Genomic DNA, 25,454 nt, shown 5'->3' with positions numbered 1-25,454 from the left:
ACGGTAAGAAACTACATTACCCACAATCCTGCCGGGGCTAAAGAGGAAGTTGGCGGCGGGAGCGCGCACGTATGCGTCTGCCGGACAAAGTGCCTCCGAGACGGTGTGGGTTCTACCGCATCGGGCAGGAGCGCGCCGGGGACCGGAGGCTGTCCGCGGAGAAAGCGACTCGGCGAACGGAGCGGTCCCGCTACTTAATCGGCCCTCCCGAGTCGGTGCGGGAAAGCCGGTCGGTCGGCCGGCCGGTCGGGGGTGGAGCCGAAAGCGCGGGCGGCGTGGCGGCTGTCAGGCTTTACCTGGCGTAGGTGAGTGGCGGAAAGCGCGGGCGGCGTCGCGGCTGCGGAGCCTCCGAGCCGCCCGCTTCTGCGCCGGCGACCGGGCTCTCGGCGCGGCGCTTGTATGAAGGTTTTTTTTTTTTTTTCCCCTTCAGGACGTAACTGCGCGTTTTTGCTGCATTATTACGACACCGGCCGTGGCTCCGCGCGCTGCGATCTTTCTGGAAATAAAACCTTTTTCTTTAGTCTTCTTTTACTACTAATGTGTCTGGACTTGACCATTAGTTGTCATCGGTAATTGCCCCGCAGGCCCCTAAGCCAGTCCGAGTGTGCGCTGAGGGGAGCCGCGTCGATAATCTATAAATCAATAATCAATTCCTCACTGTCCGCTGGAAGATCCGGGTTCCCCACCTCGGAGGCCGCCGACCGCAATATTTAAAACCGGGGTGACTGCGATTCATAGAAATACTCGCAACGCTCATTTTAACGAGTGTTGTAAGCACAGTAATTAGACCGTTTTCGTTCATTTAGCGGTGATACACAGCAGCACAGCACACGGTGCACACGGTGAAATTTGTCCGCTGCATTTAACCCATCACCCTGAGTGAGCAGCGGGCAGCCATGACAGGCTCCCGGGGACCAGTGTGTGGGGACGGTGGCACCTTGGTGGATCGGGGTTCGAACCGGCAACCTTCTGATTACGGGGCCGCTTCCTTAACCGCTAGGCCACCGCCGCCTCATTTAGTGTGTCTATCGTGTCGATATTTTCAAATATTGTGAAAACCGTATTGGTAATCAATAGTATTGTTTTGTTTTTTTTATTCGGCCCAGTTGCTGTGACGACGCCGGGGTCACAGAGAGGTGAAATAAAATACAGGGCGGGCCATTTATATGGATCCACCTTAATAAAATGGGAATGGTTGGTGATATTAACGTCCTGTTTGTGGCACATTAGTATATGTGAGGGGGCAAACTTTTCAAGATGGGTGGTGACCACAGTGGCCATTTTGAAGTCGGTCATCTTGGATCAAACTTTTGTTTTTTCAATAGGAAGAGGGTCATGTGACACCTCAAATTTATTGGTATTTTCACAAGAAAAACAACGGTGTGCTTGTTTTTAACGTAACTTTATTCTTTAATGAGTTATTTACAAGTTTCGGACCACTTATAAAATGTGTTCAATGTCTCCAACCATTCCCATTTTATTAAGGTCTATCCATATAAATGGCCCACCCTGTACATCCAGGCATGCAAACGATGATGGGGGTCACTCTTCAACCAGATGTCCCACAGATATGAACGTGATCGGGAAATGAAAAGGAATTGTGCTTTCGAGGTCTTCGCCCGAGATTAACAGGGTCGGCGGGGAAGGGAGTTCGTACTTGACCCCAGATCCGGACAGGCTGCCGAGGGCTTTGCCGGCTAATGAGACGTACGCACAGATTAAGTCGTGGCCACCAGGACTAATAGCCTTTATGCTTATGAGGCTGTTTGGTTTTTAAGGCCTGGATTTAGCGCGGCCACTCGGAATCTCGCTACCAGCACGCTTCTACCTCGGACTGGGAGATAAATCGCCTTTTCTTTTTATTGCCAGAACATCTGCTGCATCTTCTGAATGCCGGTTGGAGGTGAGGAGGAGACGGTCCACGAGGCGTCAGAGGTCACGCGAGGCTAAAACGTTAACGATGGAGCTCAGTCGAACGCGCGGGCGTCCCCTGACGGTCAGCTGATTCCCGCGGCGCCGCCCTCCACCTCGCCGTCGCCATGGCGTCCGTGCGCTTCACCGTCACGCCCACCAAGGCGGAGGACGTCCCGGGCCTGTCGGACACGTCGCCCGACGTCAGCTCGCGCTCCAGCGGCCGCGTCCGCTTCGGCTCGAGGGAGAGCGTGAACCGCAGCGAGCCGCCGAGCGAGGCCTCGGGCGCGGTGACCGCCGGCACGGACACTCCGGACCGCACCAACGCCGAGCAAGGTGAGCTTAACACTAACCCCGGTTCTCCAAAAGTAAACAGACTTTTAGAAGATTCACGACTTCCTTTCTTCGTGCTTCCTAATATTTTCCAGAACGAACGAACGAACGAACCCCGACTCTAAGTTGCGAGGGGAGTCTTTTTATTCTTCTCTTGTACAACGTGACTATTTCCGTTCGTGGAGCCGAATCCACCAGGCGCTTAATGTCCGGCCTTACGTACGGTTCCCAGTCCCCAACGCTGTTCGATTCCGAGTGTTGTGGGAAGCAGCGGGGTCCCTCTTCACGGGGACTCTGTTCTCTTTCGTTGTCCCCGGCTCCATTCGACTAGCCGAGACTACTACCACCTTTAAGAAGCAGTTCAAAACCTACTTGTATTTCAGACGAGTCTAACACGCACACACACACACACACACACACACACACACACATGTGTAGCAGTTAACAGTTCCCGAGCATGTTCTATTCTTGACAAGTTAGGCCTTATCAGGGCTCTTAGTTTTGTAGACTTACAATCTATGTGATAAAGTGATAAAGTGAAGTGATTGTCACTTGTGATACACAGAAGCACGGCAAACGGTGCACGCAGTGAAATTTGTCCTCTGCTTTTAACCATCGCCCTTGGTGAGCAGTGGGCGGCCATGACAGGCGCCCGCGGACCGGGAGATTGAAGTATCCCCTGAGCTACCCAGTGTATAGAAACCGAACGAGAATTGCTGGTGTCGTCCTCTTGTAAGTCGCTTTGGATAAAAGCGTCTGTAAAGTAGAGTAGAGTAGAGTAAAGTAAAGTAAAGTAAAGTAAAGTAAAGTGGGGGAAAAAAAGGTCTTCGGTGATATGGAAGTAGTTTGGCTTTTACCCAAACTAACAGACACTGTCCTGAACCACGTGCTGAGAGTATAGAGGCTAGGAGGGCAGCAGAGGCAGCGGGTTCCGCCCCAAAACAAACCACTCTGACAAACGAGAGGAAACGCAAGCGACGGAAGAAGGGAACAGAGAGGAAAACGAGGGGTTTCAACGTTTTACAGAGATGTGGTTTCAGTTTACTGATATTTGTGCCGTATCGGATGCCCCTACTCTCATATGAGGAAGCACCACTAGATGGAGCCGCCCGATTTCTCTCTCCTTCTGCCCCATCGCGTTCTTATGGTCTCGTGTTATGTTCCGCTTTTTATTATGTCCATTTTGTGACATTTCCGACGGTCGATGGTCCTTTCCGGTCCTTTCCGTTCTGCTTGTGCTGAATGACGCTTCTTGTTCCTTCCCTGAAGACCTGCGGCCTTGGTAGTAGCCTAGCGGCTAACACACTCGCCTATGAACCAGAAGACCCAGGTTCAAACCCCACTTACTACCATCGTGTCCCTGAGCAAGACACTTAACCCTGTGTGTCTCCAGGGGAGGACTGTCCCTGTAACTACTGGTTGTAAGTCGCTCTGGATAAGGGCGTCTGGTAAACGGCGTAAATGCTTTTGTCTCGACACAAAGCCGTACCTGTTCCAACGCGCCACCGGTCTGCTTGAGTGGCGTGTTTCCATGGGAACAGGAAGAGGTTTGGGGCGTGCGACCTCCCTAATGCAGCCACAGCGGCGGGATCTTTGCAAGCGCTGCCTGTGAGGCTTCAGAGGGGGTGGGGCAAGTGCCAAGCGCAAAAAAAAAAAATCAATTTTTGTAATTAATAACACAACATAAACAAGTTGGAGTGAAATTCCCTTTTAATTACAAAAAGTTGAACTTTTTTGGAGCATCGCGGTTCACATCAAGCGAACCGCTGTCAAAACCGATTTAATTTGGGAGGACAAACAACCGGACGCTACGTGCCGTCTCCTACAACGAGGCGAAGGCACTTAATTCTGCTTAATGGGACGCGGACAGTGCGCCGGCGTCCCAGGAGGCCCCTCGGCCAATCACCGCCCGGCGTCCGGAGTACGTGTTGCCTGACCACAAATTTAATAAAGAGTTACACCTAAAAAAACCAACAAGACCGCCGGCCTTCATTACGCCTCTGCGGCACGCCGAGTCCCCACGAGTCCCCAGTAATGTGACACACACTGAAATTGGGGATCCAGGGGTTGGTTTTGAGCAAGGCGCCCGGCGATTGGTGTTTTACTGTAATCATCGTACCGATAACGTGCAGCGATGACCTGGTGGCGGCGAGTGACTCTGTCACCGGCGTTGGGGGCGGAGTCGAGCCGGGTGATAAGAGCGAGTGGCGACGGCGGCGGGTGGAAGCGAAAAAAAAAAGCCAGAAAACAAGGAAGGAAAAGGAGAAAAACGGGAAGAAGCAAATCGCCACACTTTCCATCTCCCTGTCTGTCTCACACGCACACACACAGACACACACACACAGACACACACACAGGCCGCCTCAGGAGGGGGTGGTGGTGGTCGTGGTGGAGAAGTGAATGGTCCAGACGCATTAAAAGCTACGCCTCGCTCGCCGGGTATTTTTAGCCGCTGTTCGCTGATACTCGTTACACACTGATAACTGCAGACACGCACACACACACACACACACACACACACACACACAAAGAGGGCCGTGCCAGTGGAGCGTACACACTGCAATGATGCAGTGATCCGGGCATGGAGGCGTGCTGATAAACAGCTGAGACAGTGTGTGTGTGTGTGTGTGTGTGTGTGTGTGTGCGTGTGTGTAGGAGCTGTATGATGAATGATGCTTGTTGTGTGTTCTGAGATGGAAACAGGAAGAGGAAGTGAAAGTGTGTGTGTCTGTCATTTGGAATCCACGGGTGTGGAACAGGAGGGAGTGTGTGTGTGTGTGTGTGTGTGTGTGTGTGTGTGTGTGTGTGTGTGTGTTCGTACAGTCTCCTTTGAAAAATCGGGGTGTGTGTGTGTGTTTTATTGGGACCAGATTTGCACAATAAGCTCCACATTTCCTGGTCCCCACAAGGAACGTTTCCTGCACGGGTCTCAGGTTTTGGTGCATAGGCGTCACTGCTGCTGGGGTGACATTGATCCCGTTTGCAGCTGCAGTGCGTCTTTTTGTAAAACACACACACTCTCACACTCGATGCCTCTCCGTCCCCTGTCTCAGGTGACGGCAGCGCGAAGATCTCTAGCGTGTACATCAACAATTCTCACGCCGTGGACGACGATGACTTCTACGACCGAAACCTGGCTCTGTTTGAGGTAAAGCCCCGCCCCCTTCAGTTGGACACGCCCGTTTTTTTATAGCCCTAAAAGCCGGGCCTCTGTCTGTCTGCAGGAGGAGATGGACACGCGGCCGAAGGTCTCCTCTCTGCTCAACCGCTTGGCCAACTACACCAACCTGACGCAGGGGGCCAAGGAGCACGAAGAGGCCGAGAGCATCGGGGAGAAGCGCAAACCCAGCAAGGTGCACGGGTGCCGCTGGACACGCCCTGGTTTCACACAAACACGTAGTAGTCCACAACAGAGGATATACTCCCTGTGTTTACTTTGTTGTTCCCACGGCAACACATCTGGCCAATAAGCAGTTCTCGCTTATAGTTTTTTCCCTGCGTGAAAGGAAACGGAACCAAGAGGACAATTATTATTAACGTTACCGATTCAGACCAGAGCGATCGTACTCAGGTGTGAAAGCGCCCCATGATATATTCATAAGGACACTTTTTGTTTGACATGCCAGATATACAGCAAGGGGCCAAAAGTTTGGACACACCTTTTCATTTTCTTTACTTTCGTGACCATTTACGTTGGTAGATTCTCACTGAAGGCATCAAAACTATGAATGAACACATGTGGAGTTCTGTACTTAACAAAAAAAGGTGAAATAATTGAAAACATGTTTTATATTCTAGTTTCTTTGCTCTGATTACTGCTTTGAACACTCTTGGCATTCTCTCGATGAGCTTCAAGAGGTCGTCACCTGAAATGCTTCTCCAACAGTCTTGAAGGAGTTCCCAGAGGTGTTTAGCACTTGTTGGTCCAGATCACCCCAAACCATCTGGACTGGGTTCAGGTCCGGTGACTGTGGAGGCCAGGTCTCCACTTTTTGTTAAGTACATAACTCCACATGTGTTCATTCATAGTTTTGATGCCTTCAGTGAGAATCTACCAACGTAAATGGTCGTGAAAATAAAGACAACACGTTAAATGAGAAGCTGTGTCCAAACTTTTGGCCCGTACTGTACGTTTTGTTTCACTACGATATCTGTTTGTTGCGTGTTTATGACGTGATTCAGGTAGGCTTTATCTGTTCATGGCGCCTGTTTCTGTGTGTTTGCTCAGTCTCCACAAATGGGCACATTCATGGGCGTCTACCTGCCCTGCCTGCAGAACATCTTCGGTGTCATTCTGTTCCTGCGACTCACCTGGGTGGTCGGCTGTGCCGGGGTCCTGCAGGCCGTCTGTATCATATTCACCTGCTGCTGCTGTGTGAGTGTTTATGTCCACACACACACACACACACACACACACACACATTTATTTTTGGACACTTTCTTTTTTTCTCTCAGTCATTTATAAAGAAATTTTCTACGACGCTGAAGTTAGCTCCTTATTGAAATTGTCCGTTCCACCTTAAATGCTGAAAGTGAAGTGAATTATTACAACATTACCGATTCAGACCAACGCGATCGTACTCAGGTGTGAAAGCGCCCCATGGCTCCGCCCACATCTTCATAAGGACACTTGCCAGATATACGTTTTGTTTCACTATAATAACGGGTACAAAAGGTGTGTTAAATATCTGTTTGTTGTGCGTTTATGACGTGAATCGGGTCGGGTTTATCTGTTCATGGTGCCTGTCTCTGTGTGCTGGTCATGGGCAGAACATGTTCGGTGTCACCTGCTCCGCAAGCTGCAGTACTCGTATGGCTCGTGGCTCAGCTAAACATAGAGTCGGGAAATCCATTTCAGAAATGAACGTAAAATCTGTATATGGTGATGATCTCTGAGGGGACTCGAAGTTCTGAACCATCAGAAATAGCACCACTGGTTACCTGTCTGGCCCAACACGGTTTTATAAATGGAATATTTATATATGTCATATAAATAGGGTTTAAACGTCAACAGCAAATGGGTCGTGAAGCAGCTATAAAATATCGTAATATTTGTCCCGGGTACGTTCCGTTGTTGGACGCTGTCCATTTTTGCATGAGCCCGGTCGTCCTGCTTGCTCACTCTCTTTGGTCGCAACAGCGCCCACCAGCTCCTGAGCTGTGACTCCGCCCCTTCCACGGTTTTCTCCGCCCCTTTTCTGGTCCTGTGAGTCCCTGTACTGAAGCACATCAGTTAGATCACTGGCTGGGACTGGTCCATTGGAGAGCTGCACTACTGAGGCTATGGGGAAGACCCAACAAACTACGGAGAAAGCTTTTTTTTTCCCCAAGGACTTCATGGGACCGAGGACACAAGGTAGGATGGCAGGACCTACTTGTCCACCTTCGTAAGCCAACCTTCCACCTCTTTGGACTTCTGAATGTCAGCGGAGTCTTTCAGGGAAGCACCAAAGTCCTTTACCACAGACTCTTTCAAATTCAGCCAGTCTTCTCCAGGCCTTGCAAGATGCCCGTCCCCCCTGGGACCGATGTCGTTACGTTAGTACTGATAAACCTCAGTATTCCTGCCAAGAAGTGACCATTTATTACAAACAAGTCTTCTCATTCTACATGTCCTATTTAAGCCTAAAAGAACAAGGTTTCAGTGGCCCAAAGCTTACTTGGAAACGTGAAAAGTGAAAGTGAAGCGATTGTCATTGTGCAGCACAGCATGCGGTGACACAACGAAACGTGTCCTCTGCATTTAACCCATCACCCTTGGTGAGCGGTGGGCAGCCGTGACAGGCACCCGGGGAGCAGCGTGCGGGGACGGTAACGTGCTCAAGGGGACTTCAGCGATTCGAACCCGCGACCTTCCGATTATTCGACGATTCCTTACCCGCTAGGTCGCATCATAAGTCCATGTGCATATGGGCACGATTGTTAGTATTTCTAATAGTTCCGAATTTTGTTATGGCTCAGCGCTCATCACCATATAAAGATTTACGTTAATTTCTGAATCGGAATTCCCGACTGTTTCCCGTCTCGATGAACTACACCCCCGCCAGGCGCCATACGGGCAGCGTGTAAGGTGGAATGGACAATTTGAACTTCAGTGTCGCTAATTTGATCTAGACTAAGGTATAAAATCGATATGTAACATGGAGGCTTTTGTGTTATTTCCACAGACGATGCTAACTGCTATCTCCATGAGCGCCATCGCCACAAATGGAGTGGTTCCAGGTAATGTCCATCTGTCCATGTCCTCGCACCTGCGTTCCTCCTGCAGGACGTGATAATGTCACTGAATAACAGCCGTACGGGGCATTGCACGCATTCGCTTGAACATGAGCAGTGACCTATAAACCGCCTTTTCTTTTTTCCCCGTATCTCTCTAGCTGGAGGTTCTTACTTCATGATATCTCGGTCACTGGGCCCCGAGTTCGGCGGGGCGGTGGGACTCTGCTTCTACCTCGGCACCACCTTCGCTGGCTCCATGTACATCCTGGGAGCCATCGAGATCCTGCTGGTGGGTACCGGACCTTCACCACCAACACCCAACCATCCTCATTTTTAGTTTCGTATCTTTCGTCACGGCCATCATATCTCTTGGCTGCGTGTGGGAGATTTGTTCACGTGATTCCTGTTATCTGTTCATCAAATCCATATTTATCCACACACAGCTTCCAGGGTGTGTGTGTGTGTGTGTGTGTGTGTGTCTCGTTCTATTGTGTCAGTCTTGGGTTGGACTTGGATAAAGAAATTCTGTCTTTCTTGCCCTTCTCTCCCTCTCTTTGATATCAGTCTCTCTCTGTGTCCCTTTTGTCTTTCTTTGTTAATTTTTTTTTTCCTTTTTTTCACGTGCGTGTCTTGCTGTCTCTCTGTATTTATATCTATGCGTCTCTCTCTCTCTCTCTGTCAAATATTCCTTTTTGCAGTCAATCTGTCTCTCTTGGTGAGACGCACGTCTCTCTCTCTTGATGTCTCTCATTGGCCTGTAACAGTAGCATTTTTACATTTTACAGCATTTTTTACCGGCCGCCCTTATCCAGAGCGACTTACAATCAGTAGTTACAGGGACAGTCCCCCCCTGGAGACACTCCGGGTTAAGTGTCTTGCTCAGGGACACAATGGTAGTATTTTCCACCCAGATATATAAACCGCTCGCTCCCCTGCGGGTCAGCCTCTCCATCCATGTTCGTCCAGGCCATTTTCAAAGCCATTCAATTAAAACGTCCACTCAATTAAACGTCCCTGCACAACAAAATTAAATTGCAGTTCTTTCCGTTGTTCAAAGAATTATTGAAACCAAAAGGTTGCGGGTTCAAGGTGTCACGTTGATCGAGGTCCCGTCCCCACATGCTGCTCCCCGGGCGCCTTTCATGGCTGCCCACTGCTCACCAAGGGTGACGGTTAAATGCAGCTCTAGGCCAGTTCAAGGTCTCCTTAAATGTATCACAGTGCAGCAGGCGGAGCCAGAGAATTAGTGGCTCCTCCCATCCGGCAGCCTAAAAGCAAACGCACACAGACAGTGACAGAGAGTCCCACCAGAGTCCCACCAGAGTCCCACCAGAGTCCCACCAGAGTCACTTTAATTGGGGAAGCGGCCCCATAATCAGAAGGTTGCCGGTTCGAATCCCAATCCGCCAAGGTGCCTCACTCAGGGTGATGGGTTAAATGCAGAGGACAAATTTCACTGTGTGCACCATGTGCTGTGCTGCTGTGTATCACAAGTGTGTATCACAATCTCGGTTGAACACACAACCGAGAACAGAACCCCTCGGCCCAAAATGCCATCAAAGTAACCGAATTTGAGGTGTGTCTTCTCAAAATTGCCGATAAATGGTTTTGTCGGGTCCTTGCGGTGATAAAAGACGGTAAATCATGGTGAAGCAGATTTGAGCGCGGATGGGACGGAGGGCGGATTTTGTCCGTGTAAAGCCCCGACCGGACGCGAAAAGAGGACATTTGGTCACCGTTTGGTAAACGGGCCCGTCTCTCTTCTTCGCGCGTTATTGGTTAAAACGGCGCGGCGGTAGAGAGCAGCGTTGTTGCGCGTGGGAAATGCTGTGGCAGGACAGTCCTGATTAATTTTGTGAAAATGATGCAGTCGAATGGAAGTATTGCTGAAAACTGTTGGTTTCGGGGGATTTGACGCGATCGCAATCACGAATCATGCAGTTGTTTAAAGTCGCCAAAAAATGGCAATTTGATATAATGACTGTAATTGTGCCCTAGATGTACATTGTGCCGTCAGCCGCCGTCTTCGTGTCGAGCGACGCCGACGGCGAGCACGCCGCCATGCTCAACAACATGCGCCTGTACGGCTCCGTCTTCCTGCTGCTCATGTCGCTGCTGGTGTTCGTGGGGGTGAAGTACGTCAACAAGCTGGCGTCCGTCTTCCTGGCCTGTGTCATCATCTCCATCCTGTCCATCTACACCGGCGCGCTGGTCTCCGCCTTCAGCCCGCCTCCTTTCCCGTGAGAACCCGTCTGGAGCCAACCGCGTTCATATGCAAATCAGACGAAGTACAAATCCATAATTACTAGATAATATACCCCTCTTCAGGGTGTGCATGCTGGGAAATCGCTCCATCTCTGGCCACGTGGCCCAGCTGTACGGGTGCAGCAAGACCGTGACCGAGGACGTGAGGCAGGACGACGCAAACGCGACGGCCAACGGGACTCTGGCCCCGCCCCTCCTCCCTGCAGCGAGACACTCCGAGCTGTGGAACGTCTTCTGCAACAGCTCGCAGACAAACACGTCCTGCGAGTACTACCTGCAGAACAACCTGAGCACGATCGAGGGCATCCCAGGACTCGCCAGCGGAGTCATCCGTGGTACGATGCGCGCGCACACACACACACACACACACACACACACACACACACTCCCCTTGTGCCCCTGAAACATCATTCACTCAGCATTTACACCAGTGCAATATGTGGGGAATTGTGGGATTGACAGACAGGCTAAGGATCTTCTTCATTTTTGGGGACCAACATTGATGTGACCATGAGGTGCACAAACAGCCACTGTGCGTGTGTGTGTGTGTGTGTGTGTGTGTGTGTGTGTGTTTTTTTCCGACTGGAATAAATGCAACTTGTGCAAATAAAAGCACATTCATGATTGACGCTTTCTTCGGAGTTTGCAATTTTGCATTAACATGCCGTTGGGGGAATAAAAAAACCATTATGCTCCGCAAACGCCTGTCCAGCACCTCTGTGTTCTCTGTTAATACGAACGTCCTGAACTTTTAGTAAAAAGAAGACGTGTTCTCTAGAAATGAAAAATATCTGCCGATTGGAAAAATTTGCAGGATTGAGCACCTGAAAAAACGATGCGTCGCGCTGTACTTGCTGTACATTTACATTTACGGCATTTACCAGACGCCCTTATCCAGAGCAACTTACAATCAGTAGTTACAGGGGCGGTCCCCCCCGGAGACACTCAGGGTTAAGTGTCCTGCTCAGGGACACAATGGTAGTAAGTGGGGTTTGAACCTGGGTCTTCTGGTTCACAGGCGAGTGTGTTACCCACTAGGCTACTACCTACCCTATAACCTGTTGGTGTGCATCAAACTAGAACCCAGAACGTAACGTTTCATGAATAGATTACTAGTGACTGCACGTGATTTTTAGGCATCATCCACACGGACAATCGAAATGAAATAAACCCACGCCAGCCAATAAGTCACCTCCTCAGTCGTCACTTTTATGTATTTTATCACACAAATCCTGCGTATCAGCGCATTTACTTTCAGGTGGTACATGGTGCAGAAAATATCGATCATATCGATGTTTTCTTTTGACATCAGTCAAAAATTTGATCATTAGAGATCCCCCACACCCGCTGAACTCTGCCTTTGAGTGGCTGCCCTCCAGACGCCGGCTCCGATGAACTCTGGACGTCCCCCCAAAACAACCATTAGCACCTCACACACTTTTTATGGCTCCTGTTATGTACAGTTTTTTTTTTTTTTTAATCATTGTTCATAGTGCAATACAAGGAAAATTTTATTGTGCCTCATATGTTGTGTCTACCGTAACAAGTACGCGAGCTGTCTCCACTGTGCCTTCTAAATTGCCCCTCGAGGAAAAATTAAGTTCTTTGAAATTGAATTGAAAACCCATTGTGCAGGTATCAATCTGATATTTATAGGTAGTAGCCTAGTGGGTAACACACTCGCCTATGAACCGAAAGACCCAGGTTCAAACCCCACTTACTACCATTGTGTCCCTGAGCAGGACACTTAACCCTGAGTGTCTCCAGGGGGGGACTGTCTCTGTAGCTACTGATTGTAAGTCGCTCTGGATAAGGGCGTCTGGTAAATGCTGTAAATGTAAATGTAAATGAAATGATTCAGCCATGATGAGATGATGTCACAGAGGGAAGGGGCACAACATTAGAGGAACATTAGAAGACCAGTTCTTCAAACGCATCTCTCTCTCTGTCCCTCTCTCTCTAGAGAACCTGTGGAGCTCCTACCTCAGTAAGGGGGAGGTGCTTGAGCGCGGCTCGGAGCCGCCCCCCAGCGTCGAACACCAGTCCACTCACCTGCCCTTCATATTCGCCGACCTCACCACCTCCTTCACCGTCCTGGTGGGGATCTTCTTCCCCTCAGTCACAGGTAGACGGACGCCCATTCGTTTTGGTGCTGACACCCGCGTCCCAGTCCCGCCTGCGGGGCGCGGCTCTGTGGCCACGATACGAGTGCTGGTATCTGTGTTTGCATTACTGGGTGTGAAAGTTAATATAATCTCTCCCCTCTCAGGTATTATGGCCGGTTCCAACCGGTCTGGAGACCTGAAGGACGCTCAGCGCTCCATCCCCATCGGCACCATACTGGCCATTTTTACTACGTCCATAGTCTGTATCCTTACTGAGGCCCAACCCGCCCCACACACACACACACAAGGGTCGGCTCTTTAAAAGATTTCTTTAAAACCGCAACAACCTTCTAAAAATTACATTTCTTTCAAGATTATGTAAATAACCTCTAAAATCATTCGAAACTGTACAAGACGAATATACATAGTCTCAAGAACATATTTTTACTCCACATAGAGTGTTGACTCCTCCCATCCAGCCACCAGCTGTGCAAGTTGTCCAACTCATCATAGGCACACTTCAACTGTTAGAGACAAAATGTAAAAAAAAAAAAAAAAATTCCTCTCTTAAAGGGCTCCAATCATGAAAATGTCACTTTGTGAGATGATTTAACATTAATACGAGGTCCCCCGGCCTGTCTATGGTCCTGCAGTGGCTAGAAATGGTGATCGGTGTAAAGAGGGTTTTGGCAAAAGAGTGGCATCTCAGACGGTCGAATCTGGAATTTCTCCCCTTATGACGACATAAGGGGAAGGTTACCTCCCCTAAAACATTATCTCCTCCGACCGCCATTATCTCCAGACGACTTCCTGTCTGTGCCAAACATTGTAGTTAATGAACGGTGTTGATGACACTCAACTTCTATAGGCCGCCGTCCTCCTCGTCCCGCCTCTCTCCTCCTCATTAGCATTTAAAGCTACAGGCGGTGAAACGGCGTGTCCCGGGAAATGTCATTGTGGGACCTGTAACGTCAGAGCAGGGAATTCACTGGCGGTCTGTTTTCCTGAGTCATGTGCGATTCTCAGACCTGAGCTGTGCCATTCTGTTCGGCGCCTGTATCGAGGGCGTGGTGCTGCGGGACAAGTGAGTGTCCTCTGTGCGCTATGAGCGTGAGATGGTGGAATTCGTGTATACCCTGACATACACACCCACTTTGCTCCTGTAGGTTCGGGGACTCTGTGAACGGGAATCTGGTGGTGGGCACGTTGTCCTGGCCCACCCCGTGGGTCATCCTGATTGGCTCCTTCTTCTCGACGTGCGGCGCGGGACTTCAGTCCCTGACCGGCGCTCCCCGCCTCCTGCAGGCCATCGCCAAGGACAACATCATCCCTTTCCTCAGGGTGAGCTGTCAGTCTGTGTGTCCGCTAGGGGTGTGACCCTTCACTGGTCTCACGATTCGATTACGATTATCAATTATCAATTAACAAATCAAAGCATCACCAGCCATCAATTTCTGTCGAACAACGACGAGCGTTAAAGTGAAAGGGGTGGTAGTAGCCTAGTGGGTAACACACTCGCCTATGAACCAGAAGACCCAGGTTCAAACCCCACTTACTACCATTGTGTCCCTGAGCAGGACACTTAACCCTGAGTGTCTCCAGGGGGGGACTGTCCCTGTAACTACTGATTGTAAGTCGCTCTGGATAAGGGCGTCTGGTAAATGCCGTAAATGTAAATGAAACGGCAATCAAACGCAGCCACGAAGCGCACCAAAAATGCGGAGGGCGTTGCTTTCTGATCTTCGGATCGGGCCGTCACAGTCGCTACCGGCACCACCTTTCACCCTGAATTTTATACCGCCCCTAGAAAATCACCACACAACGTCAGTATTATATAATCAGTTATGTTCTGCGCTAGGGGTGTTAGAAAAAAATTCCATACATGTAGTGATATTGAATTGATACAGGGACACCAAATATCAATATTTTTGTGTACAAAAATTTGTCCACTTTTCTTTAGGGAAATGAGAACCAGCGTGCGACTGCAGCCTCCACTCCTGTAGATGGCGCTGTACAGCTCGGTGCTTTGAGTTACTTGCTTGGCATTTCAGGCAGAGTGACGTCACGAAACACGACAGACCGACATCACAGCATCTCGTATTTCAGCTCGCATTGCACGTTTTCAGCGAACTATCGCAGAACTATGTACAGCAACACGATAAATCGCAGTACAACGCATCGCGACCCGTGTATCGTGATGTGTATCGGACCGTGAGATCCTTGCCAATACACACCCCTATTCTACATTTACATTTACAGCATTTACCAGACGCCCTTATCTAGAGCGACTTAGTCAGTAGTTACAGGGACAGTCCACCTCTGGAGACACTCAGGGTTAAGTGTCCTGCTCAGGGACATGATGGTAGTAAGTGGGGTTTGAACCTGGGTCTTCCGGTTCATTGGCGAGTGTGGCTCCCAGCAGAGTCTGAAAATGTAGCGACGCTTCGTTTCCTGTCGAGGAGTGTCTTCCGCCATCTTCTTTTTCGTATCTCAGACCATCCACCATTCCTATCGGCTGATGAACAGCGCATGGTTACGGCCGCTATAGTAACGGCGGAGGATGTTCTGCATCTACAGGTGTTTGGTCACGGGAAAGCGAACGGCGAGCCGACGTGGGCGCTCCTGCTGACCGCGCTGATCGCAGAGCTGGGGGTCCTCATCGCGTCCCTCGACCTGGTGGCCCCCATCCTCTCGATGTGAGCACTTTTTCTCTCTGTGTGTGTGTGTGTGTGTGTGTGTGTGTGTACATGTGTTGATGAATCCCTCTGTCTCATGGCAGGTTCTTCTTAATGTGCTACCTTTTCGTGAACTTGGCCTGTGCTCTCCAGACGCTGCTGAGAACGCCAAACTGGAGACCACGCTTCTCCTATTACCACTGGTACCACACGCACACATATAATACTAGGGCTGGACGAAAGGGCTATTATTTTTTTATCATTTTAAAAATGATCATTTTTTACGATGCATCAGTTAATCTAATTTTCATTAATTTGTTCATTTATCTCGATTCAAATCGGATAATTTCAAATTAATTGACTAATATATCAATTTATACAGTAACAATAGTTTTCACATGAACCATACAGCTCGACCGGACACAACACCACACATGATTGCTTCCGATTTTCACACACACACACACACACACACACACACACACACACACACTGTCTGGTCAGCGTGTTCTGAGTACAGTGTGTTCATCCTTACAGGACTCTCTCTTTTTTGGGGATGATCATTTGCCTGGTTCTGATGTTCATTTCGTCATGGCACTACGCTATCGTCGCCATGGTGATCGCCGGCATGATCTACAAGTACATTGAGTACCACGGGTAGGTTGCCATGGGAACCAGAAGTCTGCGGGTGATTTCGAGAGTGTTTGTGTGTGTGTGGTTTTCACCTGTGAAGAGCACGGTCTCTCTGAAGAGGAAATGGAAGATGAAGATGACAGCGGGTCTACATTTCATATAAATGACCCCTGATCTTGTGAAATATTGGTCCTGTTATTCGGTTCTATAGTTTGGACCCGGTTCTCAGAAAAGATTATCCCACCGAATCATATACCTGCCTGATTGTGTGTGGTGTCTGTTACAGGGCAGAGAAGGAGTGGGGTGACGGGATTAGAGGTTTGTCTCTTAGTGCTGCTCGCTTTGCTCTGCTCAGACTGGAGGAGGGACCACCTCACACAAAGAACTGGAGGTACACACACATCTCATGACAATAACTAGTATCAGTATATTGATTACATTTACAGCATTTATCAGACGCCCTTACCCAGAGCGACTTACAAGCAGTAGTTACAGGGACAGTCCCCCCCTGGAGACACTCCGGGTAATATACCCATTCTTTAAAGGGTTAATTTAATGTAGACAGTAATGGGCCAGTGGTGGACTAGCGGTTAAGCAAGCGGCCCCGTAGTCAAAAGGCGAATCCCGATCTTCCAAGGTGCCACCGAGGTGCCACCGAGCAAAGCACCGTCCCCACACGCTGCTCCCTGGGCGCCTGTCATGGTGCCCACAGTTCACCAAGGGTGATGGGTTAAATGCACAAGACACGTTTTGTTTTGTCACTGTGTGTTGTGCTGCAGTGTCTCACAATGACAATCACTTCACTTTTCACGTTAATACTGGCGGCGACAACCACAGGGGGGCGATATAGGCTGTGTAAAGCAGCACGAAAAAGGGCCTGAAAGCAATATTGGGATTTTTTTTAGCTATATCACGATCTGCTGTTTATCTCTTGAAATTAGCTTCTAAATCACTGTATAAATGCTAAATTCAGCCCCTAATTACATGACCAATATAATGAAGTTTAGCATTGCAAATGCTTATAAGATATTAATATGATTCTAAGGATTTTAAACTCTTTATTTTAAACCAAAATTTAACATAGCAAACTTATGTAAACCAGGGAATTGCAGCTTTATCGTTGTGACAAGCGATCAGCCGCAGAGTTTCCTTTAAGGAGATGACTGATGTCACCAGATCGGTGAACCCAAGAGCGGAGTGTCACACAACGTGGGGAGATGAATCTCTACAAACGCGCGGTACTGATTAACAGAAAACCCGCCCATGTTGGCGTTGGAGCCAAGGAGGAACGCCCGAGAAGAAGCAACTTCTACAATCAGTAGTGACAGGGAAAGTCCCCCCCTGGAGACACTCAGGGTTAAGTGTCTTGCTCAGGGACACGATGGTAGTAAGTGGGATTTGAACCTGGGTCTTCTGGTTCATAGGCGAGTGTGTTACCCACTAGGCTACTAGGCCTGGCGGGTCAGGAAGCAGACTCCTAATCGGAAGGTCGCCGGTTCAAATCCCGAATGGATCAAGGTGCCACCGAGCTTCCCTCAGAAAGCCAAACCATTTCCATATAACAGATAATCCCCAGTTACCCTCCCTGAAGTTGCATGGACTTCTCTTCCAGTACAAAACAGCGGGAGATTTTTCTGGGTGGGCGAACCTCGAAAGAGAAGTACATGCGTTAGGGTTTATACTCGACGTTCATGATATAGTAATTTACAATTTGCTATACAGCAAATATATTCAATATTTTTGCCCATTCATAATGCCATTTGTACTGTATTTTGTCTATTAATTTTCAGTAAATGATATTTAGAAATTCTCATATTTAATAATTTCAGGTTTTTGAACCTGAACCTCATGCTTCTGGATTATTATAATGAATATTTCCAAGTTTCCTAATGCTTAAAAAAAAAAAACTATGCAGACACATAATCTCTTTTCTCTTGCCCAGACCACAGGTGCTGGTTCTGCTGAAGCTGGATGAGGATGCTCACGTGAAGTCACCGCGCCTGCTGACCTTCGCCTCTCAGCTCAAGGCGGGAAAGGGCCTGACCATCGTGGGCACCGTCATCTCCGGCAACTTCCTGCACAGCTACGGCGAGGCGCTGGCTGCGGAGCAGGTCTCTGAAGCTTTTTTTTTTACTTTCTGTCTCGTTTCCGCAAGTGACTAGATATGATTTCTAATAATATATTTCTTGACCATTGTGAACAAAATAATGGCATCAGCACATACCAATACCTGACAAGTCTAAATACAGTGTAACGTGATTCTAAAAAATACTTTACATGAAACCGAAGAAAAGTAAATAAACCAAAAATTATATATTGAGAAATAACAAAAATAATTGATGTAATAGCAGTAATACTGATTCTGATACTGAGTTTGTGGGCACAGAAGAACGAGAACTGAAGAAGGTTCTAAAGGATTGGCACTTTTTACAGCATTACCGCGGTGTTTCCATTTTAAGGAAGGTGCTAAAATAAAACGTCCCTCGCTCCATCCCAGACTCTGAAGCACCTGATGGAGAAGGAGCGGGTGAAGGGCTTCTGCCAGTGCATCGTGGCGCAGAAGCCCCGCGAGGGCATCAGTCACATGATCCAGTCCAGCGGGCTGGGCGGCATGCGCCACAACACCGTGGTCATGGGCTGGCCCACGGCCTGGAGGCAGAGCGAAGACCCCCAGAGCTGGAAGACCTTCATCAGTGAGTGAGGGGAGGGGTTGCCGGGTGGATATGTCATGCTCTCCTGTCATATAGCCATGCACACATATCTCTTTTTGGATAGCCGATGATATTTAACAATGTGTGGTTGGACCTTCGATGCGAATGAATCACATGAAACAGATTGCATTTACAGTGTGGGTGTGAACCGATAGGAAAGAAGTATTTGTAGCGTCAGTGTCAGTAGCTGCCGGTACATTTTTCAGTCACTATTCATTTGATGCGTTCATTTTACATCAAATTCTATGAATTAAAAAAAAATTATGATTATACATTATAAACAATGTTTAAAAATGTAATAGAGCTTTCATGATTCAAATAATGAGGCTAAAATTATGGTTCTCCTATTTTTCTATGTTAATTTGTTGTCGATTTACATGTAATGTTTTGGGTGAATTTTTAAAACTTAGATTTTAGTCGATCACACACACACTTTTTTAAAGACCTGACCTTTGACCTGCTAGGCAGGGCAGCCCTCCCCGCCGCCTGTGTCCAAGACCAGCCAGGACCCTCAACCCCAACTCCTTCCCACATACACATTTTTGTTTTAGGCCTTATAAAGTCTATTATGCAGGGTCTCAAACCTTGAACAAGGTTGCCACTGAGGTGCCCTAGATCTTCGCAATGACTGGCTTCACCCTCTTCACTTTCTTCCTTGACCCTCTCTCAGACACGGTGCGCGTGACCACCGCTGCACACCTGGCCCTGCTGGTGCCCAAAAACATCTCGCTGTTTCCCAGCAACAGCGAGCCCTGGACAGAGGGGACCATCGACGTGTGGTGGATCGTCCACGACGGGGGCATGCTGATGCTGCTGCCCTTCCTGCTGCGCCAGCACAAGGTGTGCGGTTGAGAATCACAATAATTACCACGAGCGTGTCCACACTGCTCAAAAAAATACAGGGAACACTTAAACCACACAACGTAGCTCCAAGTCAAACTTCTTCCAAATAAAATGTCCCCTTAGGAGGCGCCACTGGCACTCGATTTCACATGCTGTTGCACAAACGGAACAGACAGCGGGTGGGAAGTACAGGCAATTAGCAGGACGTCCCCAATGAAGGCGCGGCCCTGCAGCTGGTGGCCACAGACCACTTCTCAGTTCCGCTGCTTTCTGGCTGATGTTTTGGTCACTTTTGAACGCTGGCGGTGCTTTAACTCTGGTGGCAGCAGGAGACGAAGCCTAGAACCCACACGAGCGGCTCAGACGAAGACATTGATGCTATGGACTGGACCCGCCCTTTACCCAGTCCTGAATACAACTGGGCACATCTGGGACATTGTGTCTCCATCCGTCCACCAACGCCACGGTGCACCACAGACTGTTGAGTTTTGGTGGACGCTTTAGTCCAGCTCTGGGAGGAGATCCCACAGGAGACCATCTGCCACCTCATCCAGGGGATGACCAGGCGTTGTAGGGAGATCATACAGGCACGTGGAGGCCACACACACTACTGAGCCTTGTTTGGACTTGTTTTTAAGGACATTATATCAGTTGGACCAGCATGTCGTGTGTTTTTCCATTTAGATTCTGAGTGTGAATCCAAATCCAGACTTCCATGGGTTGATACATTTGATTTCCATGGGTAATTTTTGTACGATTTTATTGTCTTGTATTTTGTGTTCCCCTTCATTTTTGAGCAGTGTATGCTTTGTGTATAGGCCTAATGGTGCTGGCTTTCTGCTAATTGTGAATAGGAACAGTGATCAGTCGTGTTGTTTTCGGCGACATATTTCATGACTTAATATCTTCATAAACTAACCTTTTGGATGTGATGTGAAATGGAAGTCGTCTAACGATAGCATATGGACGCAGACCAAAACTAAAATCACGACAGGCCGCCACAAGCAGCGATAGTGAAGAGTCGGGCTGGAACGTCATCGTAAACCCGTGATGTGTGTGTTTCAGGTGTGGCGTAAGTGTGGGATGCGCATCTTCACTGTGGCTCAGATGGAGGACAACTCCATCCAGATGAAAAAGGACCTGGCCACCTTCCTCTACCACCTACGGATAGACGCGGAGGTGGAGGTGGTGGAGATGGTAACTCGTGTAACCCCTTACTTTACTAATCCTTACCTTACTAATCTGGGGGGCTACTAATCCTGATCCGCCAGTAAAGCACCGTCCCCACACACTTAAATGTGGGGTGGTAGTAGCCTAGTGGGTAACACACTCGCCTGTGAACCAGAAGACTCAGGTTCAAATCCCGCTTACTACCATTGTGTCCCTGAGCAAGACACTTAACCCTAAGTGTCTCCGGGGGGGGGGCTGTCCCTGTAACTACTGATTGTAAGTCGCTCTGTGATAAGGCCGTCTGGTAAATGCCGTAAATGTAAACTTAAATGCATGCTGTGCTGCTGTGTATCACAAGTGACAATCACTTCACACTTTACCACGGTTAACAGTTAAGACAGGGATGACGCTCCACTGCCACCATTACCCAGTAATACCCCGCCGATAACCACTGGTGTGCTGATTCTATTTATAATCGATTATGTTCTGCATCGATGCAGAATCGTCCACGTCTGCATCACAATTCAGCCATTATGATAGAAGTTTCAACCCTCCTAACTACCGTAATACTACTTAGCTACACTGTCTTTACACACACCCCTCATGAGCTGATAGTTATCAGCGACATGCCGACACTGGCCATAAAAAACATCAAACATCAACACATGAAGAGCATCACATTCAGCAGAAGCAGAGCCTGATTCCATGGCGGTAGAAACGTCTTTATATCGTCGTCATATCTGCTTCTGTCTGGTTATGAAAGAGAACAAAATCCGTTCATCTTCAGCATGAAACAAATTGGGGTGTACATTTTACGTTTAAGGCATTTACCAGACGCCCTTATCCCGAACGACTTACAATCAGTAGTTACAGGGACAGTCCCCCCCCCCCTGGGGTTAAGTGTCTTGCTCAGGGACACGATGGTTGTCGGTGGGGTTCGAACCTGGGACTTCTGGTTCACAGGCGGGTGTGTTGCACACTAGACTCCTACCACCTGGTGTCATTAATTAACCGTAAATTGACACCAACACACCCTTCGCTGCTCACTCTTCCATCACTCTTCCAGTAGTTAATGTCTCTGTCTGCCAAATAGGCCTTCAACCCTTGCGCTCTGGCTTTTAATCTCACGTTTTGAAACGTTAATTATGATTAATCACAATAAATTAATAAGACTAAAGACCCAAAACAGCTGCATTGCCTGCATTCATTCATTTAAATTAATTGCAAATGAATCCCATAATCATTACGATGCAGACGTATCGATGCAGTGCAGAACATAATCGATTATGTCATGTTGATGTTGCTTGGTGGTTTCCTGGCGGCGGTATAAACATTTCCGTTGTAAAGTGGTGACTGTGGAGTTCCAGTCACTCCGAGGAGCGACCCAGGGACACCGAGCAGATTGAGAGTGTTTGACGCCTGGCATAAACACTTGTCCCCCTGTGTGTCTCTCAGCACAACAGTGACATCAGCGCGTACACCTACGAGAGGACCCTGATGATGGAGCAGCGCTCCCAGATGCTGCGCCAGATGCGCCTCTCCAAATCAGACCGAGAGAGGGAGGTGGGTACCACGGAGTTTAGGATTTTGGGTCCTTCACTCGTTTTCACACTGCATACATGATCATATTAGGCATATAAAATATCATATAAATGAGAATGCAGAGTCATTTGCATAACGTTGCATCAGCTTCTGGCCATTTGTAAACTCCTGAACCCCTGTTCATCATAGTGTCCGTATGAATCTTGTGGAAACCATAAAAACACTGCCCAGAGAGTATCTGAGCCCACTTTCAGACACTGACCGGTTTTAAATGACGGTGACTCCGCCCTTATCCAGGTAACAAGCCCATGTGGGTGGTACACAGGTACCAGACAGGTGGTCCATATCAGACCCATCTTAATATGAACCCCAGAACCCAGATGGGGAGCAAGGGTCACCCCTAATTTACCCGCCGTCATGAAAAATATTCGGACCAACATGGAGCTCGCCGGCTCTTCACTTTTTATATTGAAGTTTGTTCTACTTGTAGAATTTAAGGAGGAGCTGAATTAACTCTTGCTGATTCGTTCCTTCTGGTAGTTTGTTTGAGCCCTCTCAGGACAATTGTGAGGGACAATTAGAGACACCTCAGGAAGAAACGGGTTGTTGTATTTGGGAGATTTTTGTTATAACCTCAAGATGTAGTTAATTCCACAGAGCGATTAATTTATACGTCCATTGAAATGATGTAAAACATTCCACACGCCTACAAAATGATCAACTAGAAGCCACTGGGAAAAGCAAAGACAACCATAAAACCTGATGTACCACTCATTTCACCACAGACATTGAAATCTAATTGTGGGGAAGCTCCTCGGGCCCTCCCAATCCGAAATATGGGATTCGGGTAATATCCGCCATGGTGCCACCGAGCAAAGCACCGTCCCCACACACTGCTCCCCGGGCGCCTGTCATGGCTGCCCACTGCTCACCAAGTGTGATGGGTTAAAGGCAGAGGGCACATTTATCTGTGTGCACCGTGTGCTGTGCTGCTGTGCATCACAATGACAATCACTTCACTTTCACATCCTCGATATACTCCTCCCACTTCTTACTACTCTGTGTGTTTGCTTCGGTGTGTTTAGGCGCAGCTGGTGAAAGACCGTAACTCCATGCTGCGCCTGACCAGCATCGGCTCGGACGACGACGACGATACGGACGGGGCGGCTGGGACACACGCCGAGAGGGGCGGGGCCTCGGCGCCGGAGAACTCTCGCGTCCACATGACCTGGACCAAAGAGAAGGCGCAGCAGCTCCTCTCGCACCAGCTCAACACCTCCGGCTGCAGCACGCCCGAGGGCTTCAGGGACATGCTGAGCATACGGCCGTGAGTTCTCCCGCCCGAAAATTTGCACGACGATGTCTCTGGCGTTTATAAAGCGTCCCGCGCGCACTCTCCCCAGGGACCACTCCAACGTACGGCGCATGCACACGGCTGTCAAGCTCAACGAGGTCATCGTCAACAAGTCCCACGATGCCCGGCTGGTCCTGCTCAACATGCCAGGACCACCACGCAACCCGGACGGGGACGAGAACTGTATCCTTCGCCAAACAGGATCATCGTGATCATCACTCTTCACTTTAACTCATCAAAAGCGTGTTCGTTTTGTATTACTATTTCTCGCAGATGCCTGGGAAGGGGCGGAGCCTCTGTATAGTGTAAATTTAATCGTATAATCGATGTACACCTGGACGATTCTGAACGTTTGTGCGGATGCGTTCAGTCTGCGAGACTTTAACTGTCATCTCACTAACTTATTTGGGGGGTGAAAAAGTTTAGTTTGCCAAATGCCGTAAATGTAAATGTAAATGTAAATGTTTACACGCCTGAAGGTTTACACCGTGAAGGTTTACACGCCTGAAAACGTGCCTAAAACTGGGTTGGGCCAGAAGAATATGAATTGTTGTATGTTCACAGAATAGAATTTGCTCATCGTACCCACCTGTCATGTTCAGAAGAATTTTGTAATGTTAGGATCTCTTAACCCGCATGCAGACATGGAGTTTCTGGAGGTCCTGACTGAAGGCCTGGAGCGCGTCTTATTGGTCCGAGGAGGAGGAAGTGAGGTCATCACCATCTACTCCTGACTTGCCTCTGAGAACACTTTTGTGTGTCTGTGTGTGTGTGTGTGTGTGTTTGCCAATGGCATGGGGAAACAATGCAAAAACCTGTATGGGGAATAAGGGAGGGCCCACGGCACGGTCACAAGCCCCGCCCATTGTCATACCCCTCACCCACTACGCCCTTAAACCCACGCGCGAAGAGTGTAAAGCCAACCAAGTCCATTTTTTTTTACTGCCTGCTTTCAGTTCTGGGTCTGTGTGTGTGTGTGTGTGTGTGTGTGTATTCCTGTGCCAACATGGCGGCGTGTGTAAACGCCAGTACTCGAGAGCGCATCGCAGGGCTATGGACCAATGAGAAAAACGCATTCGTGGAACGACTCAGGGGTTTGTGAGTGGAACGTGGTGTGCATGTGAGCGAGCGGGACGATTGGGTCGAGTCACGTCTTAAAATGTATTCGAGGTTATCTGTTGTGACGGCTGTGAAAAGAAAAGTGTGTGTGTGTGTGTGCTGACCCTTTTTAAATGGTTCTGAATTAGCAATATGGACCTGATGTCAGACTACTGGCACAAATAGCAACAGGAAGCATGCCATGTTTTTTAAAACCGTTGTTGTTGCTGATCTGAGATCAGTATGTGAGTGGCGGGGGTTGTTCGGAATTGTCTGTAAAATAGTTTACTAGCACAACATGCATTGATTCTTTCTCCTGTCTGTATAATAACGTCGCAGCTTGTGCACTCATGATTTTAGAAAATGGAAAATGATAATATAAGAAGGAGAATTTGTTTATCCGGTGGACGGTGATGTAAGTAAAGGGACCTGCACTATTCCCTCTTCTGCTGTTTTTTTATTTTCTCATCTTTTATTTGCTCCATTTTGGTTTTGGACACGTCCAAAGTTTTTTATTTTAGAATTATTACATTAGTATGAATACCAATCCAACAGCTGCTCGTCAACTGGGAATAAAACATTTTTGTCAAAAGTC

General features: G+C 48.6%; 1 protein-coding gene across 1 annotated transcript; it reads left to right on the top strand.

Annotated features, from left to right (window-relative positions):
• Nucleotides 1-46: 46 nt before the first annotated feature.
• slc12a6 (solute carrier family 12 member 6) lies at nt 47-25,454 on the top strand. Its single transcript, XM_028984797.1, has 25 exons — nt 47-305; nt 1,870-2,247; nt 5,298-5,392; nt 5,469-5,597; nt 6,473-6,619; nt 8,412-8,466; nt 8,622-8,752; nt 10,462-10,703; nt 10,792-11,063; nt 12,692-12,853; nt 12,998-13,096; nt 13,860-13,917; nt 14,000-14,174; nt 15,411-15,529; nt 15,613-15,711; nt 16,046-16,165; nt 16,428-16,532; nt 18,084-18,252; nt 18,639-18,834; nt 19,523-19,692; nt 20,761-20,892; nt 22,321-22,428; nt 23,493-23,734; nt 23,811-23,944; nt 24,404-25,454. Exons 2-25 carry the CDS (start codon nt 2,040-2,042, stop codon nt 24,493-24,495), a joined length of 3,459 nt encoding a protein of 1,152 aa, XP_028840630.1. The 5' UTR covers nt 47-305; nt 1,870-2,039; the 3' UTR covers nt 24,496-25,454.

Source organism: Denticeps clupeoides, chromosome 1 (genome assembly GCF_900700375.1).
Source record: "Denticeps clupeoides chromosome 1, fDenClu1.1, whole genome shotgun sequence".
NCBI lineage: Eukaryota > Metazoa > Chordata > Actinopteri > Clupeiformes > Denticipitidae > Denticeps > Denticeps clupeoides.
This window is presented reverse-complemented; position numbering and strand designations above follow the sequence as displayed.

Bases quoted from the DNA above. Each gene is read 5' to 3' on its own strand.
- slc12a6 (XM_028984797.1), top strand. From the start codon at position 2,040: ATGGCGTCCGTGCGCTTCACCGTCACGCCCACCAAGGCGGAGGACGTC. The intron at 12,854-12,997 runs GTAGACGGACGC...CTCCCCTCTCAG, and splicing joins CTTCTTCCCCTCAGTCACAG to GTATTATGGCCGGTTCCAAC. The intron at 19,693-20,760 runs GTGTGCGGTTGA...TGTGTGTTTCAG, and splicing joins TCCTGCTGCGCCAGCACAAG to GTGTGGCGTAAGTGTGGGAT.